Source organism: Neofelis nebulosa, chromosome 4 (genome assembly GCF_028018385.1).
Source record: "Neofelis nebulosa isolate mNeoNeb1 chromosome 4, mNeoNeb1.pri, whole genome shotgun sequence".
Taxonomy (NCBI): Eukaryota; Metazoa; Chordata; class Mammalia; order Carnivora; family Felidae; genus Neofelis; species Neofelis nebulosa.
The window spans coordinates 92,534,335-92,553,748 of NC_080785.1; the positions used below are offsets into that span (position 1 = coordinate 92,534,335).

The 19,414-nt window shown below is 34.5% G+C and overlaps 2 protein-coding genes and 1 long non-coding RNA gene across 7 annotated transcripts in view; 2 read left to right on the top strand and 1 right to left on the bottom strand.

The window, feature by feature from the left end:
* The window catches only part of COG5 (component of oligomeric golgi complex 5), a 336,271-nt gene that overhangs the window by 241,020 nt on the left and 75,837 nt on the right, over positions 1-19,414 (bottom strand). The window lies entirely within an intron of this gene.
* The window catches only part of LOC131511010 (uncharacterized), a 246,937-nt gene continuing 230,715 nt past the window's right edge, over positions 3,193-19,414 (top strand). Inside the window, exon 1 of the long non-coding RNA XR_009261298.1 lies at positions 3,193-3,379. This is a non-coding gene — a long non-coding RNA (uncharacterized LOC131511010). The remainder of the gene's footprint in view (positions 3,380-19,414) is intronic.
* On the top strand, positions 6,880-12,587 carry GPR22 (G protein-coupled receptor 22). 3 transcript variants are annotated; one of them, XM_058728772.1, is made up of 3 exons: positions 6,880-7,296; positions 8,254-9,294; positions 10,941-12,587. In XM_058728772.1, exon 3 carries the CDS (start codon positions 10,966-10,968, stop codon positions 12,265-12,267), a length of 1,302 nt encoding a protein of 433 aa, XP_058584755.1. In that variant the 5' UTR covers positions 6,880-7,296; positions 8,254-9,294; positions 10,941-10,965; the 3' UTR covers positions 12,268-12,587. The 3 variants fall into 3 exon arrangements, with proteins under 3 accessions (XP_058584755.1, XP_058584754.1, XP_058584756.1); XM_058728771.1 differs by having other exon boundaries at positions 8,254-9,197; XM_058728773.1 differs by having other exon boundaries at positions 8,254-8,517.

The following is a 19,414-nucleotide window of genomic DNA, read 5'->3' on the forward strand; positions in this document are numbered from 1 at the left end:
AGCTGTGATTTTCTTTTCTTTCCTCTAGGGATAATCCATTGTTTGTGATGGATCACTCAGGGAGGGGACATGCAGCAGCCCACAAATGGGAAAATCTCCTGTGAACTTACAAGCATTCACAGTGTAAGCATGTAGAAGTAAAAACGGCAATACCAAATATACACTTGGCAGAGGAAGCCAGAACAAGAGTATATTGAACAGGCCCAGAGACTGCACCCACACTCTAGCTTTTCTTGAATTTGACTGCTTTCCCCCCTGTAAGAACATAGACCAAGGGATCTGACATACACACAAAAGGGATTACAGCCATAGCTGCCAGGAGAAGACATTATTTTCTGACCAGAAGCAGGGGCAGGAGACGGCAGTGGGGTAGTGGGGGAGGCTAGCCTGCAGAGGAGGGCTGATGTGGTAGGAGGCTCTTTTGTTTGGGTCCTCACTCCAGGGTCAGTGCCACTTCCTCCCTCATCCCTCCCAGCTCCTGCAAGAGCCTGGGTGTCCTTATTGTGCCCTGTGCACCCTGCCATCCACCCCCCCCCCACCCGCCCTTCGCCAGCTAGTGTGCTTTCTCCCCACAGAACCAGGTAGAATGGTGCGTGGGCACTCTATCCAAGACAGCTATTAAAGTTTGAATTTCCCCCATCCTTGAGGTTCCCAACCACACCAAGCTTCGATCTGAAGCAGCTGAGATTAAAGGGTAAGAGATGAATCAGAGGGCAGAAAACAAGAGGAACTCTGCACCAATAAGCAAGACTTGCATTTATGTTCAAGCGGCCTACTTGGCCTCAACCAATAAAGTTAGAATGTATTCAGTCTACCCATGCTCAGTGCTGACACCTTTCATTTTCGTTCTGAGGACCCCTGATTCAGCAGCTACTGCCTTTTGCCTCGGGCCTAGCGGTGTACTGCCTTACTGACGTAATAACAATCGTTCCTCCTCCGGCCTAGAGAGTGAGCACCAACCAAAGCACCATTCAGGCAGCTCCATTCAACTTCTCACTACTTAGCCTCTAAATATTCATTAACAGGTAGGTCAGCAGAGGATCTACTGGTTTACCATTTCAACAGGAGCATTTGCTGCTGGATCTCCTATCCCCTAAACCGGCCCACAGGGACACTTGTCTCTTCCTGCAAGAAGCCATGTTTCTGTCAACATCACATCCTTGTTGCCAAAATTGTCAAAAATCGTGAAGGGTTTAGGATTTTACTCTATTTGCAAGCTATATAGTTAGTCTGCTCTTGTCATGGATGCTGGCAAAAGACATTAGATGCCTGGGTTACCAGCTAAGGACTTTATCACATGTGACGTAAGTATGAGGATCGTGTCAGTGACAGTTCACCGTCCCACCCAAGTCCCTTGGCAGAGGGCCCTAGGTGAGTACTCTGTACACAGTGGGTTTGCATCACAGCCAAACAACACTGAGTGTAAAAATTTACCGTTTTTATAACAAGCAGAAGCAAGTCTGCTCTTTGCCTGGGGACTTATTACTGCATCCTTCAAGGTTGCTAGCTTCAAACACAAACGGACCCGATAAAGAAGAGTCAGGCCTTTGCATTCTTGGTAGAGCCAGCAATGCCCAGCATATCCTAGGACCTTCAGCAATGCCAAAGCCCTTGGCAGAGTGCCTTTCCCAACACACTCATATCAAATCTAATACCAGAAGTTCTAAGCAGTAAGGCAAGAAGTAAAAGTCATACATGGTTCAAAAATAAGTAAATTGTCTCTATTTGTAGATGATATTAATTGCCTGCACAGAAAACACCATCAACTTCATTAAAAAAGTCCCCAATAGAAGTTTAGTAAAGTTGCAGGATACAAATTCAATATCCAAAAAAATCCTATTTCTATATACCAAATTTAAAAATTGGAATTTTGTTTCAAAAAGTTAGGTGCTACTTCAATAGCACTAAGAAAGTGAAATAATTAGTGACAAATCTAAGAAAATATGTGTAAGATCTATAAACTAAATACTATAAAACACTGATAAATTAAATCAAAGATGAATCTAAAAACAGACACCATATCAATAAATTGGAAGACTCAACATTATTAAGATGTCAATTCTCCCCCAGATTGATCCATATATCCTCTGAAGTTTCAATCAAAACCACAGCAGAACTTTTTATAGATAGTAGATCCCTAAATGAGAACTACAAGTAGGAGTAACTGAAGATATATTGCTTTATTTTAATAGCACAAAGTCACCAGTGAGCATAGCCTTTACCTATTATTAGTAAACTCTGAAAATGTATTCATTTTCCCAAATGGATACCCAAGCAGTAACATTGAAATTACTGAATCTATAGTGGAACTCTACCATTCTCTGGCTTTACACATAAACAAAACCATTATGTGTCTAACCAATTCAAGAACAGACCACCAGTTCATAGATGATCATTCCACATCTCCCACTAGATCACAGGACTAATTAACAGCACAGACAAGGGGACTTGCCATAACTTTGTTAAATATATAATCTAGTTCATCACCTGACTTGGTTTCAGGACACAGAAATGAATATGATTCTGCATAACCAACTACAAAGGAGAATTATACAAAGAAAATGAAACAACAGAAGAGAAGCCAATGAGGAAAAAAAAAGCACAAACATGACTGTATAATTCTTTGATGTAAACATAAGAGAAAAACATCAACAAAAATTGTCCATAAAATTTAAGAATGTAAAGCGGAATATAAGGCAGTGAAAACAGAAAGTCAAAAAACTGAGGGCAGGAGTGGTAACAACTTGGACCAGGCCCCCAAAACAACAAGCCAACATTAGGACAACAAACAGAGATCAAAAAGTAGTAATAGGGGCACCTGGGTGACTTAGTTGGTTGAGCATCCGACTTTTGATTTCGGCTCAGGTCATGATCCCAGGGTCGTGGGATGGAGCCCTGCATCAGGCTCTGCACTGAGTGTGGAGCCTAGTTGGGATTCTCTCTCTCTCTCTCTCTCTCTCTCTCTCTCTCCCTCTCCCTGTGACCTTCCCCCTCTTGTCCACGTGTGCACGTATGCTCTCTCAAAAAAATAAGAAAATTAAGTCCATTAAAATATTTTTTAAGAAAGGTAGTTAATAGTCACAGGATCCAAAATCTAGGTTTGGATGATAAAATGGAAACAAAAACCATGTATTTATTTTGATAATATATGTGATGCTGACAGTTGACTTACAAAATACATAGTGTAAAAAATAAAAATGTGGCGCCTGGGTGGCGCAGTCGGTTAAGCGTCCGACTTCAGCCAGGTCACGATCTTGCGGTCTGTGAGTTCGAGCCCCGCGTCGGGCTCTGTGCTGACAACTCAGAGCCTGGAGCCTGTTTCCGATTCTGTGTCTCCCTCTCTCTCTGCCCCTCCCCCGCTCATGCTCTGTCTCTCTCTGTCCCAAAAATAAATAAAAAACGTTGAAAAAAAAAAATTTATAAAAAAATAAAAAAATAAAAAAATAAAAATGAAAAAATTTAAATGTCCAACTTAGGTGAAGTAGGGAAGGTTGGGGAAGAACATTTCATGGAGTTTTTCTGTTAGAGTATACAATTCTGATGCATGTACTTCATCGAATCATTACCATCAGTTTTCAATTATTCTCATACCAATAATGAATCACCAATGTTTTTGACTCTCTACTACCTTGGCTACTCCCCACTTGATGGAGGTTTCAGCAGATGGTCCATTTCTATTTTTCTGGTAAAACATTTGTTGTGAAAGAAATTTAAAGTTGAGGAGCCAAATGAAATTTCTGAATTGGCTTTAAACTGAAATAATTAATCCTTTCTTCATTGGGCTTTAGTATCAGAGCGAGCTGAGAGCTCTGTTAAGTATTCATTGAAAAAATACTCTTGAAGCAATACAATTTAAAATGTGATTTTCCAGCCATTAGAAACTGCTTTTGTATATACACTTTGCAAACAAGTTTCAAAGCGCTTTTCAGTTGTGGTTAATTTCAATATTTCACCCAGTTATTTTTTTATTTATTTATTTATTTATTTATTTATTTATTTATTTATTTATTTATTTATTTTACTAACAAACTCAGAATCATCAAAAATATAGCATGAGAACCGGACACAAGCTGGGTAAGAGTGAGTGGACATGAATAGTGCAGTGTAAATGTGAATAACAAACTACTCTCTCACATTCACAGTTGTTCAAACTTAAGGGAACAAATGTATACAATTAAAAATCAAAGATTCCCATATCGAAAATTTTAGGGATTAAAATTCCTAGGCAATCAAAATACTTATAACAAAAAACAAAAACAGAACTTGGGGAAAGAATTTTAATGGAGACATTTGGGGGTTTGATGCATATATATTGCTTAGTTATCATTTGCAAGGTAAAACTGTTTTTCCAGATTATTAATTAGCTAATAATTAATCTATGAAATTATTTTATAATATAAAATCTGGTTTTAAATCACCAATTTTTCAAAATTAGTATCCAATATAAATATAAAATGTACAAGTATAAAACGTACAAGTATAAAAATTTGTTACTATGTAAATAAGAATCTTTATAAATTCTGACATGTAATTTGACACTAATTTTTTCATGAAAATAACATAATCTATTCTGAATCCAATGGTTTAGATATTTTCATCTTTGTTAAAAACAAAACAAAGGAAGTGAAGATTATCCAGCTAACAAATCAGAGAACCTTGTAATCACCAATTTGTGGTTTTTAAAAGAAAAACTATACTAAGCATTGTGTGCAATAAAAGTAATTTTTGTGATATCTTGTGTATCCTTATTCACAAGTCACTTGCACAGGGAATAAAGAGCAATGTCCAAATCTGAGCTTTTTTGCTGCCATTATTTCTTACAGAGATACCAGAATTTTTTCTACAAAATAGTTTGAGTATAACTTGGAAATACTATATTACAGAGAATTACACAAAACACAGATATAAACTTCAACAGAAAGAATCAAAGCTATATTGTGTCCCAAAGAATGCTTGACTTGCCAAAAGTCATACAGCTAATAAGCAGTGACTGAACCCAGATCATCCAATTCTAAGTCCCAAGTATCTTCAGAATTTTCCAGAGAGAAGGCCAACTATTTGCGGGGGTGGGGGACGGAGGTAGCAGAGTTCTAACGCTGGCACTGCTACTACCTTACCTAGACTTTTTCAAGTCATTAAACTTCTTTGTGCCTTGGTTTCCTCTACTCCATAGGGATATCTTGATGATAAACACAAGCATACTTGAACTCTTTGGCAGAAAAGCACTCTGTGTATTTCACTACGTTAATGATTTCTTTTCCCCACCTGAAGTTTCAATTGATGCTAATATCTTTTCTCTGATTCTAGCTTGAAGCTGTGATATTTGAAGCTTGAAGTAGTATTGTGTGTGTGTGTGTGTGTGCGCACGCGTGTGTGCACACATGTGCATGCTATCTTTGAACGTGGCTGGCATTCTAGTGACATCGTTTTTGGCAACTTTCAAAATGCATGAAAAGTTAAGTAGCACAACATTTTAATACTTCGCATTACCAAAGCCTTGCCTCCCCAAATTGTGCATAAAATTTTAGGAATTCACAACAAAATTTTCCACTCTCAACTTCTATACAAATACAATTAAAATTCATATACCACTCAGCCAGCCCCCCGTGAAATTTAAACAGTACAAGAAGATTACAAAAATGTATAATGCTTTTTAAACAAGGGAATAATTCCAGTTACAAATTAGAAATTTGGCATACATTTTAAAAAATGAACATAATTAATATTCCTAAAATAATGGAAATAAGTGATTATCAATATCCTAATAATTTAGTCATTTGCAAGGTCTTCTATTTTGTCAACAGATATAGAATCCACTCACTTTATATATTCAAATCTAAAAAAAAAACATTTTTCTCAATACTGAGAATAGGTAACCAAAAATAAAAGAAATCTAATTTTAAAGTAATATTTTAAGTTAATTACTTACACCAATGTTTTTGTTCTTTTGACAACATATCCATTTAAAATAATTTAGATTTTCAACTTATGAAGACATAAGACAAGGAAGACAAGTTAGGAAGACAAACTAACTTCCTTTTTCCTTTACTGAAATGTTTACCCAGTAACACTAGCATATGGCTACATGTAATATTTAAGGAATAGCAATCCATTAAAAGTGCCCAGGTTAAAAACAGAAATAGCCAGTTGAACTAAAATATTGCAGCGAATGATTAGTATGTATCTACTAAATAAAAGGATTACCGATGGTAAAGACTGAGTAGTAATCTGAAAAGAACCACACATCACTAAGTCTTTATACAATGAGACTATGATAATATCAGTAGAATTTTTAAAAAATAATTTAAAGTAGAACCACCTTGGACTAATCTCGTTAATATTTTGAATGAATGAATGAGTGAATGAATACCTGAATGAATACTGCAGTCGTAACAATGTTTATTTAACACCTTGAGATGTTCACAACAATTTGAAATACAGAGAAGATGGACTTGAATACAAACAAACTAGTTGAAATTCAATGTGGTTCACAGTAAAGATGCAGTGGCTTTCTATTTGTAGAACAAAGAATCTCAACCAAAAACATATATACGACTCAAATATTCTCCAGAGCAATCATTTAGGCTTCAAAAAGAATATACCCTAAAACCGCTTTCTCTCCCCCCCTCCACCTCGCTGCATTTTTTTTAATGTTTGGCATAAGTGAACAACAAACCAGAATAGAATACACATTTTTAAAAGACTAATTTACTCATAGTCTATTTAAGATCAGCATACAACCACTTATAAATATAGCCTTTTAAAAAAGCATCCTTATATAAAATGGGGGGGGGGGGGAGAGAAATCCCTGCTATCCATATGAAGCACAGTTTAAGCCCAATACAACTGACCAATCAAAATTAGTGAATGCACTGCATCTCTCTGCAGTGGAGAGAGGCGACAAGGTAGGCTGTCACTCTGCAAAAGCTGCCCCGAACAGGCTTTCCTCTGAAAAGCAGTGCCATTCCTTTTTAAAAGACTGAATCCAAATGTCTCTGGAGACAAGAAGCCTTCAGTATGTTCAATTACTTCATTACGTTTTTCAGATGCTTATTGATTCCACAGTAGGAAGAGTGAGAGACTGCAGCAGCCTTTAGGCAGCACTCCACGTTCCATACATTAGCAGGACTGCTGAGACAATGGCACAGTACAGACACATATTTTCATTAAGGGCTTTTCTGAAGAGATGTTTATGACCCTCTTCCCCAAGTCCTCTGCTAACAAGTGAACAAAATGAATCAATCAAAACTGGAAACGCTTCAACTCCATCAGGAATTTATCAAACCTTTAGCGGAGGTAAGATGTGTTCCCTTATTACAGTATACGGCTGCTTTTGAACTGGCATAGTGGGGTAAAATTACTTTGAAAATTGTCAACCTAAATTTTAAGAGTTTATTTGCTTAATTCTATTTATTGCTAAACATGTCTTTTCTAGATCTTTTTCTTTTAGGACATAACATTTTAAATGTAATTTTTTTAGGATGCAATGTTAAATACCAAAAATATTCTTTGTTGATTCACTATGAAGACATCAGCTTTTAAGTCACTTCAGACCTACTAAAATATTCTTAATGTCATCGGTACAGTTTCTGCCAAGTGTTCAAAAATGCTTCTATTTCTTAAAAGAACCAGGTTTACTACTTAGCTATTACTTATTATTCAGTTTTAGGTTAAGATTATTGAGCATGTTCATTGAAAATTATTTGATTTGCAGTTACATTTTGCATTACCTTTTACATTACAACTACATGAACAATTCATCAGTGGAAATGTCTACTATCTTATCATGGAATCTGTTTTAATTAGTTAAAATTCAAACCAGGTGCTAATAATTAAACAAGCTATAATGTTTTCCAGTAGGAAATAGTGTTGAATTTATTGTAAAGACATGAGAGAATGACAGTATGTTTAGTGTATGCTAATTGCTCATAATCTCCTAAAACACAGGTTAGCTTCTAAAATGAGGGCAGAAATTAGTTTTAAAAATGCAGCTTTTCTTTCATGGTTGTATTTATAATGTTACCTCTGTTACCAAATAACGTAGTATTTGCAATCTCTGTTAGGAAAAGAAAAAATTTCGTTTAAAGAAACCCTTAAATTTATTTATGAGTTGTGGCTCTAATAATACAGTTTGCTTACTTTGATAACAAATACTGGGTACAGTGCTAAAGTAAACAAAACTAAAGTAACTTTGAGTTAATTGGAAATTATTAGGAACCTTATTTCTTAACCACTTTTTTTCTTTTTCACAAGGGCCCACGGCAGCTAATTCAGTATTTACAAGTGACAGTATGAAGAATGCATCTGATCAAGCACCTCCCTAGCCGACTGAACCATAAACTGCAGGATATTCTTCTAACATATGCATTTAAGACAGTAAGGAGTTAAAACCAGAAAAGACAGGTCCACATTACTGCCGGGATACAAGACATCGACAGTAATCATCCTAAGAAGAAGCTCTATAAAATAGACATAAAAAGAAAAACAATTTGACTGCAAAAGCCTAAAAACAAAATGGTGAGCTTTTTTAAAGGGGGAGTTTATACTTTAACATACCAGGATTGTGGAGCTGATTCCTGAAGAAACAATGAGACACGGATTGCCAAAAAGAGAATGCCACACATTAGCAGCAAGCTAAATGAGGCTTTATCCACGTCTTTTCTGCACTAAATATTCAGATATTCACAGCAGCTGATATTACTACTAAAGGATTTTCCCATCTAAGTTTTATGACTATGTATCCTCTTCTAATGAAAGCAAATCAAATTAAATAGCAGATGGTTTTTATCAAAAGAACATGGACTGGATTTAGAATATAAAGCAAGTTATGTGATCAAGAAATCATTTCAAAATAATGAGGACTGCTATAGAAACAGATTTACATTTATAACAAAAGGATGTCTAAATACATTTTAGAAGCTAGAAACCGTATGTTTCCTTTTTTGTTTTCACATATTCTGGAAAATAAAGAGACACTATCACATATTCCCTCAAAGGGAAATATAATTCCTACCATTTGAGGAAGTTTCTCTTGGTCGTGACTTTCTAAGGCAAAACAAATACAAATGTTTGTACTGGTCTTTAGAAATCCATCAGCCAACTAAATGTCACAATTCATGCAGTTTGAAGTATTGGAGAGAAAATGAAAGAATTTCTACAAGACATGAAATAAAACACAGCTACTTCACTGTTGTCAGGTAAAAATTCATGTCAAAATCTGTCAATGACATCATGTATCACTTTGTGAAAACCTGCCGTGGTGAGCCAAAGGGCCCATACGGCCACAGCAAACAGGTAGGTCAGAAGATGCATGCACCACGCTGTTTACCGCTTACCAAAGACAACAACCTTGCTCTAGAGGAGATGCACCATAGCTAATTACCGTCTAACTTGGCATGTCTGCTTTATCTAATTCTAAATGTCACTGAGGTGACAAAGATGTTTCATCTGTCAGTTCCAAAAATTTGGCACACTTAGAAGTCTCCATTTTTATAGGATTTCAGTGCTAGCTAAGACTTTCACTTACTGGAGTATATGCCTCTAAGTAATACTTCATACCAAGTTCAAGAGTAATTAATAATGTTATCATTCGTGATTCTGAAACATCACCCCTAAAATAATATGCATAAATAAAACTGTATTCTAAAACTTGTCAGAGGTTACATCACGTGAAAGGTTAACATGAATGTGGAAAATTATTATATAGCCTTTATAATTTATGTTCAATTATGATTTTGTAGTCAAAATGCTGTACTTGAAATGTGAAATATAGTTGGTTGATTTTATATTTTAACTGAATATACTCACTCCTGACCTATTAGCCCAGAAAATCAGATATTATTTTTATAAATTACTCTAAACCTCTATACATTAAAATACAGATTTAAATGAATTAGCAAAAGAGTTGTTTTTCTAATTTTCCTCAAGATTATACACACTGGGTGATTTATACAAAAGGTTTCACAGGGATGTGTAACTTTAAAAGATTCCTCAGAAAATGGGCTTCAGATACTCCCTTTTCCCTAAAATTTCATATTTTACTTTAAAAATCCTGTTTGAACAAATAAAATCAAGAGATATATTCTTTTAAACCACTCCAAAAATGGTTATTTCTTATTAAGATATTAAATTTCAATTCCTCCTTCCACAACATGAGAGGGTGTGGTCACAAAATAAATCATTCACTGGAGTGATTTACAGCTCTTTTACCAAGTTTTGTGGTGTTATATTTTAACATAATGTCCTTTTTCATCCAATTTGTATAACATTAAGTTTGCCCATTATAAAGTTTGGTGAGCATTTTCACTACGAAATATGTAATATTTATCATTTGCCTGCTTCTGTGGGAAATAACCCCAAATATCCCCAAGCACACTGTTGACTCATGAAAATGAATTTCAACCAAGAACATGGACAAAATGGTTTTAAACAACTAGTGCTCTGTGCCATTAATCATTTTAAATGAACACTCGTCCTGTTCATTTGAAACCTCACGAGAATAATTACACCTACACTAATTATGCCAGAACATATTAAAATAGCGTTTATTACCCACCTACTCACAACATTTTAAGATGAAATCTTAAAACACCGGGCTAAAATTAGTTTTGCATAGTGGGTAGCTTTATTGTACAAAAATATACTGTATCTCAATAAGCTTGAAAAACCCAAATGAGGACTATCTTTTTAGAATATTAAGAAATTCTGAACAATATAGGAGTATTCCCCACACAGTCATCTTCAAAGGGAGAAGCCAACTTCCTATTACATCGAAACAATGCAACCTTAATGTCTCCTAACTCTACCTTTGCCGTTAACAGTTTAGAAAGTTTAAAGTTAAACCAAGTACACAATAAAGATTTTTTTTAACAAGGAACACATGCTTTATACGTCATTTAAATTGCCAAATATCAAAGAGTTTATTCTATTTCACTTTCTAGGGAAAACACCAACTGCTCCAAAAGAATGTGTTTTTCTCCCGTTCTGGAAATCAACATGCAGTCTGAATCTAACATTACAGTGCGAGATGACACTGATGACGTCAACACCAATATGTACCAACCACTTTCCTATCCATTAAGCTTTCAAGTGTCTCTCACCGGATTTCTTATGTTAGAAATTGTGTTGGGACTTGGCAGCAACCTCACCGTGTTGGTCCTTTACTGCATGAAATCCAACTTAATCAACTCGGTCAGTAACATTATTACAATGAATCTTCATGTACTTGATGTCATCATTTGTGTGGGATGTATCCCTCTAACTATAGTCATCCTTCTGCTTTCACTGGAGAGTAACACTGCTCTCATCTGCTGTTTCCATGAGGCCTGCGTATCTTTTGCAAGTGTCTCAACAGCAATCAACGTTTTTGCTATCACTCTGGACAGGTATGACATCTCTGTAAAACCTGCAAACCGGATTCTGACAATGGGCAGAGCTGCAATGCTGATGATATCCATTTGGATTTTTTCATTTTTCTCTTTCCTGATTCCGTTTATTGAGGTAAATTTTTTCAGTCTTCAAAGTGGAAATACGTGGGAAAACAAGACACTTTTGTGTGTCAGTACAAATGAATACTACACTGAACTGGGAATGTATTATCACCTGCTAGTACAGATCCCAATATTCTTTTTCACTGTCATAGTGATGTTAATCACATACACCAAAATCCTTCAGGCTCTTAACATTCGAATAGGCACAAGATTTTCAACGGGGCAGAAGAAGAAAGCAAGAAAGAAAAAGACAATTTCTCTAACCACACAACATGAGACTACAGACATGTCACAAAGCAGTGGTGGGAGAAACATAGTCTTTGGTGTAAGAACTTCGGTCTCTGTAATAATTGCCCTCCGGCGAGCTGTGAAACGACACCGCGAACGACGAGAAAGGCAAAAAAGAGTCTTCAGGATGTCTTTATTGATTATTTCTACATTTCTTCTCTGCTGGACACCAATTTCTGTCTTAAATACCACCATTTTATGTTTAGGCCCAAGTGACCTTTTAGTAAAATTAAGGTTATGTTTTCTAGTCATGGCTTATGGAACAACTATATTTCACCCATTATTATATGCATTCACTAGACAAAAATTTCAAAAGGTCTTGAAAAGTAAAATGAAAAAGAGAGTTGTTTCCATTGTGGAAGCTGATCCTATGCCTAACAATGCTGTAATACACAATTCTTGGATAGATCCTAAGAGAAACAAAAAACTTACCTTTGAAGATAGTGAAATAAGAGAAAAATGTTTAGTACCTCAGGTTGTCACAGACTAGGGAAACATCTAAGTTTCACTAAGCCCACATTCAGAAGTTTTAAATTTAAATTGTAAAAAAATGAAATTACTGCCAAATATAAGAAAAAAACATTTTAAGTATTGGTTATGTTGTAAATTTTCAATGTAAATGTCAAGATTAGATTAGGTCATATATATTCAATTTCTTCATTACAATGTATTTGTTGCATGGCAGTTTGTTAAAGTAATATCATGTGTATATTTTGTCAATATTATGTCCATCAGAAGATATTCATGTAAGTCATATTTTCTAAATAATAAATACATAGCCTTAAAACAGTGTATAACTTTAAAACGTAACTGACACAGGTATCTTTTCTTTTCTTTTCTTTTATAAAGTGTATTTGTTTCTAAGCCACAAACTATAGATAGATTTATATAATGACAAGTGAAATAGCACTTTAACATAAGAACAAAAATTATGGGCTCCAAGCAATCAAAATAATTCAGGATTTTCTGTATCACTCTATTAAGTTTTCTGGTATAGTCTACCTGGTGTAATATTTGATGAATCAAAAATAATGAACTGTATGTGAAACTTCATCCTTTTTCTTGCTTTTTGAATGCAGGAAATTGTAGGATTTATCAGGATTTTAAAATCTGACAACCAAGAAACAATCCTGTACATACACTCTGAGATAGAGAAACTTATTTTCTAAGATCAAGGGCACTATACCTATAACATACAAATAAAGGGACAATAAAGGGAAGGAAGAAAACTAAAGCACCAGCCTCTTTCTTCCTCACTTTGCTGGAGTCTAAGCCAAATGGTCTGGATTCATACAACAGTAAACAGAGAACTATTAAAATCTGAATAAAAGGGGGAAAAAAACTTTGTATCACTGTAGAGAAGATTCACAAAGCCAACTATTTCTAACTGTAGATACATGGCAACTTTAGAGTAATATGATTTACACAATGTTCCTATACTAGTTCCTATACTATATATAGTAGCTTCCAAATGTTTCAAAATACAATAGTTCTATTTCCACCCTTAAAATCATTAAAGCGACAATAAACCTTGTCAATTTTTTACTCTACACCACTTAATTTAACTTTAATCTTTATTCTGCCCTCTTCAATTCATGCTGGAAAATATAAAATTACTAAAACAGGTTTGGGAATCTCATATCAAATAAATATCTTCCAACTGTTATAATCCAATAATCTGTCAATGAGTGCTAATCATCACTGACTGTATCAGGAAAATAGCAATAAATTATTTAAAAATAGGCTAATATAGTAGTTGCTACCTTATAAGTAATTAACTGGACAGTTTTTTATTCTATTTCTTTTACCACTGTATCCATTAAATCAAGCAGCACTTCATTTTTAAATAAAATTTTACATCAAACAATTCAATAATATATAACTTTTATGTAATTAAATGAGATTGAGATTGATCCAATGAAGTTTATGGAATACTTTAACCCTTGGGAAGTGAGCACCATGCAATAGCTTGAATTCAATGAGGTTACATGGGAAATTTAATAAGAGATTTCTTTCTGATAATAATGTTAACATGTCAAATCATGGCAAAGGTACAGTGTCCTTCTGCCTTGTTTTCTACTTTTATGAAATTAAAGAAATGCTTCAATTTAACAAAATGTACCATAAGAAAGTAAGACATTTTGGGGACCCTAGAGAAATTCTTCATTGTTAAGATATTAAAAAATTTTTCATTCAGTAAACGTATTTGACACAGAATATCTCCTAATATAGCCATTAAAAATTTTTAAACTAATTTTATACTTAAACTTCCAAGCATAAATTATAATTGTTTCCAATTTTATAATCTTAATAAAAATTAGACTATTTTTAGAGTTTTCATATTAAGAGAAACCCTTTGTGTTTTAAATATTTTTAATCTTCAAGTCTATAAGCATGCCAAAGAACGCGGTTAAAGATATTTTTAAATATATTTGTCTAAACTGCTTTCATGCCCTCTTGTTGTCTGTAATAAGAAACCTAACAAAATAAGTAATAAATGGCAAATATTATAATGTTGCCTTCTAAACTGTTATTATTTCTACACTTGACACTAGAGCAGACAATTAACAAGCATTTTTTGTCCTCCTGTAATGAACTTTCAGGTATACGAAAGTACATCCACTGATTTACAACAAAGAAAATTCAGACTTACCAAACAACTTCTAAAAGCTTTCTAATGTTAAATAGTATGTAGTATGTAAACCAAAATAATATTTATGTTAAAGGTTCAGCTTTTGAAAACAAGTCGCAAATACACTTACAACTACCGACCTTAGCTTAAATGAGAAAATGAGAAGCTTAGACAATTTTTTTCATTAGGTGTTTGTTCTATGAAAAGGTAAAATACTTTTATTTTTCTCATGATGGACCTCATCAAAATGTGTATGTTTTTCACTGCATTTCTAATAATTTTATGGAAAAAAGCATTAATGCCAATTTTTCATGTTAGAATGAAAATTGTAAATGCCAAAGCAATAGAGGTAACAGTGAACTCAACATGGGACCCTTCATAAAATATTTTTCAACCCATATGCCAAAAATCACAGACACTGGCATCAACTTATATATAGTTAACTGGGTTAATTCTTCAAAACTATCTAAATAAAAACTATTCTTTTAAAAACTAACCAACTATGAGCTCAGTAAGATATGGAACTCTTTTGCTTGCTAGTTTCAGGAGGTTATTATTCTAGCATTAGTCCCAAAAGATGTTCAAACCTATTGTGAAAATGTAAGAATTTACTATTATGTTTTTTTAAAAATGCCATTCATAGTATTTCTGTACTTTTCACCATGGCAAGTCAAGTTTTAGGTACGTGGTCTATTTCTGAAGCCCTCCCCACCCCACCCCCTGCCGTGAAATGATAGCAAAATCTAAGTTCCCTGGGCATTAAAAACCAAACTCCTATTTACCTAAGGTTAGACTGAAAAGTGAAAACCTAAAAGATAAGAAAAAAAGGTGTTTTTCAGGCTTTATTCAACACAGTAATTTGAAAACTATTTTCCAAAGTCAATAAAATGTTGAGTTTCATTACATTTTGATGATACGTTTAAGTAAGCTTTGTAAATTTGTAATTCAATTAAACTTGGATCCTTACAATGTAGAGGGCATTAGGACAGATACACATACTCATATAAAATAAAGCTATTACCCTGGAAGTTTAATATAGAATCAAGGTAGTTAAAAGTCTGGCAATACCTACAAAAAGGCAGAATGCAGTAAATGTTATTTAGAAAAAAGTAAAGTTCTTAACAGACTTAACAAGAAAGGAAATGTGTGGGATTTAAGAACAATACAAATAAAAGCACTGTTGAGGAAAGCTATTGAAGCATATCTGGAAAGACTAAATTGTTCTCTTTACAAGACAAGTAATACAGTAGTGAGAAGTTAATCTGATAAGTTAAACTGGAGCCAAAAGCCAGAAAGAGGGCTTTAAATGCCAGCAGAGATACCTGAGCAGGGGAATAATACAATGATAAATGGGCTACAAATCAATCAATTAATCGATCAATCAATCAGCAATATGTAGATACGGTTGATTGGTAAGACACAAAATAGGAAGCTAAGAAAACAAACTGTTGGCTGGAAAAGACACAGAAGATGGGAAGCCACAGCCATTGCAGGGGCAGGTAACAAAAGGCCTGGCAAAAAGTGCTGGCAGTGGCTGTGGAAAGAAAGGAGCACACAGATGTGTCAGGCAATTTCACATTTCACAGAATCAATAGGGTATGGTATGTCACTGGTTAATAAAACAACTGGCATAAGAAACTAAAGAATTAAAAATGAAGGCCAAAAAAGGACCATAAGAAACTAGACTCTCCTCAATGATCTAAGAACTTTTAAATTATGTTATGCATAAAGTACATGGATAATGAGGAAAAAAACAAAAACATTTCTGGCAGGACAAAAAAATTCAATTAAGTAAAATAAGTAACATTCAAGAATGTTCTAGTTATGGGGCTCCTAGGTGGCTCAATAGGTTAAGCACCCGACTCTTGATTTTGGCTCACAACATGATCTCACGTTTGTGGGATCAAGCCCTGCACTGGGCTCTATGCTAGGCGTGGAGACTGCTTGAGAGTCTCTCTGCCCCTCTGCCCCTCCTCCGCCCACATGTGCACATGTGCTCTCTCAAATAAATAAATAAATAAAGGCTTTTTTAAAAAGTTCTGGTTATAACTATTCAAAATAAAAATTTCTAACTAATGTTTTAAAATATCCACTTCATATTTTGCATATTGGTTTATTCATTTTTCCAATGAATGCATATTTTCTTCTTCAGTAACTTTTTAATTATACAGTTATAAACAATGGGACAATGCCAAGGTACATAAAGTAGAAAATATAAAAATCATCCTTTGCTCTTTTATTCCTAATTATGAATATCTATCGAAGTCATTATATACATGTCTCCTTCATTCTTTGTTAATGGCTGCACAAAAATAATTTTTTTAATTAAAAAAACATTTAGCAGTATTTCTAAAATGTGACAATGACAAGTATCAAATACATAAACCCTCTTCTATAATAATTTCAAGCTACATTTTTCAAGATTATCTTGAAAAAGGAAGGAAAGGTAACCTGTCAAATTTTGAGACACGTTTTCTAAATGGAGAGAAGAAGCAAGAAAAAAACATAAAATAATGTATTTTTTCTCCCTTTTCACTAAGTAAGAGGAGAAATAAAAAAAAAAACTAAAGAAAACTTCTGGAACTTATTTTCTTTACATCTCAGGAAAGTGTCCTTGTACGTACTCCCATAAGCCTCCTATGGGACAGCAGTGAACTCAAGAAAGCTGAGCGTGAGATGACTAATAATAAATGTTAGGGGAAAATGGAGCTCAGACCATATAAAAGGTGGGGGGGGGGGGGGAAGGAGATAATTAAACCTAGACAAGGCAGGAAAAAGATCTAAAATACTCGGAGATGCTCAGCTCTTCGAGAAGTGAAATGTGAATACACAATTGTGGGTTAGAGTTCACAGAAGAAAACTAATTTGAAGACTGACCTTTTGTAAAAGGCATTCAGAACAATGAAAGGAATTTTTTTTTTAAAAAGAAACCCTAGTTAACAGACTAGACAGATTAGTAACATAACAACATATTGCATGAGAAAAAGTAGACTATCAGGACATTACAACTCACAAGTGTTTGGAAAAGAGTGGTACTAAGATGGAGAAATAAATGGAAAACTGGGTTCATCTTAATTTAAAAGCTATCACCTCTTATTAAAGAATATTCACTTTTTGCAGGAGAAAAAGAGCTGAGCAAACTTAAAACACAATTATTTCTCCCCCTGCTCATGATAAAATAATGTGTGGCAATAATCCTAAGTATCCCTACCCTTCTATTCACACTTTTTTTTTAAACAGACCTCTATAAGCTGTATCCTTGGCTTTCAAGCATGACAGCTTTGTACTTCCACCAGCAGGTGGTAAAAAGTGCTGTCATTCCTGTCACTGCCACCAATATCAACTCCTACCACTATCAAACCCTGAAGCATCAGGTAAGATAAAGGAGGAGAGCAGAGTGTATCTGGAATTGAGGTCATTTTCCTCACCCTGCTTACATGAAAGCAGTATGTCATATATTTTTGAGAGGCATTAAGCAAGGTAGACTACCAAAGCACATCCAGCAATTTTTCACGGTGGAAAGTAAAAGGGACAAGGGAACCTTGTTAAGCTTATTGTTAAGATTACAGATAATTGCTTTCCACTCAGACAACTATGGACATACAATACTAGTAATAGATGCAAAACGAACATTTTTTAATTTAACATAAAAATTTTAAAATGTTAATGCTAACAAATGAGAGTCTTGTCCACATTAGACACAGACTGTAAGAGTAAGAAATACATAAGATTTATATATACAGGAGCCATTAGTATTACATACAATCCCATTGTCTTATGCTGTATATTGCACATATTGTATATTGATTGCGTAAAGAAGAACCAATGATATATGTTTCACCCCAATATTGTTAATATCTTAAAACAGGTTAAAATGTAACAAATCAAATTTACGTAGTGTACACTTTAACCGTTTTCCCAATTCTGGAGTCTTTCTTTTGCTATTACATTTTTTCCAACTATCACTTCTTACAAGCAACAAAATGCTAGCAAACTGTAGCTACCTAACTGTATAAAACTGTCTTGGGACACCTGGGTGGCTCAGTCGGTTAAATGTCCAACTTTGGCTCAGGTCATGATCTCGTGGTTCGTGAGTTCGAGCCCCACATCGGGCTCTCTGCTATCAGCCCAGAGCCTACTTGGGATCCTCTCTCTCCTTCTCTCTCTCTCCCTTCCCCACTCACACGTGTGCACTCTTTCCCTCAAAAATAAACATTAAAAAAATTATTTTAAAAAAAGCTGTCTTTAATCCACATGATACATGTGGATACATGATATAATAATGGTCTATAAACTACTGTAACCTTTAATAATACTTCCCCAATAAGTGCCTGATACATACTAACTGATCAGTAAATATTAGTGAAACTGAAATGAACAATTTTTAAATTTCTGACCCCATGTATCTTGTTTAGGAGAGTATTTTTCAAAATGTATCCCACCTATATCAGAATCTTTTACAGTGTTTGTTTGAAATTCCAATTTCTGGGCTCCACCTTAGACTTTATGAATCAGAATATCTGTGGTTGCAGTTCTCACTGTAAATTTTAATAGGTACTCTCAGGTGATTTGTGTGCTAAAACTTCAGAATGACTACTTTAAACACTTGAAGATGGACTATGTATCAAAGTGACAGATAGTCAAGTAACTAATCAATGAAAATATAGAAGCAGCTCAGAACTCAGACCATAATGCCTTCCTGAAGTAAAAAATGTTAAGCTTACTTCATTTAATAATAAAATTTTATTTGAATTCTATATATTATAATCTAGCAGGACATTCACTTCCTAAGAAATAAAATTTTATTGATTGATTGATTCGTTCATTCATTCACTCACTCATTCCAGAAGTATTTATTGAGCATTTACTATATACTAGTTGTAGGGATAAGAACCGATGGAGCTGGGCTTTCAGTGAACTTACAGATGATGGTAAGTGCTAAGGGAAAGTCAAGCATGGTAAGGGAGTGAGAGATGAGGGTTTATTTGTGCAGCATGGTCAAGAA

Excerpts from the sequence above, each read along its gene's own strand:
- GPR22 (XM_058728772.1), top strand. The coding sequence starts at position 10,966 with ATGTGTTTTTCTCCCGTTCTGGAAATCAACATGCAGTCTGAATCTAAC.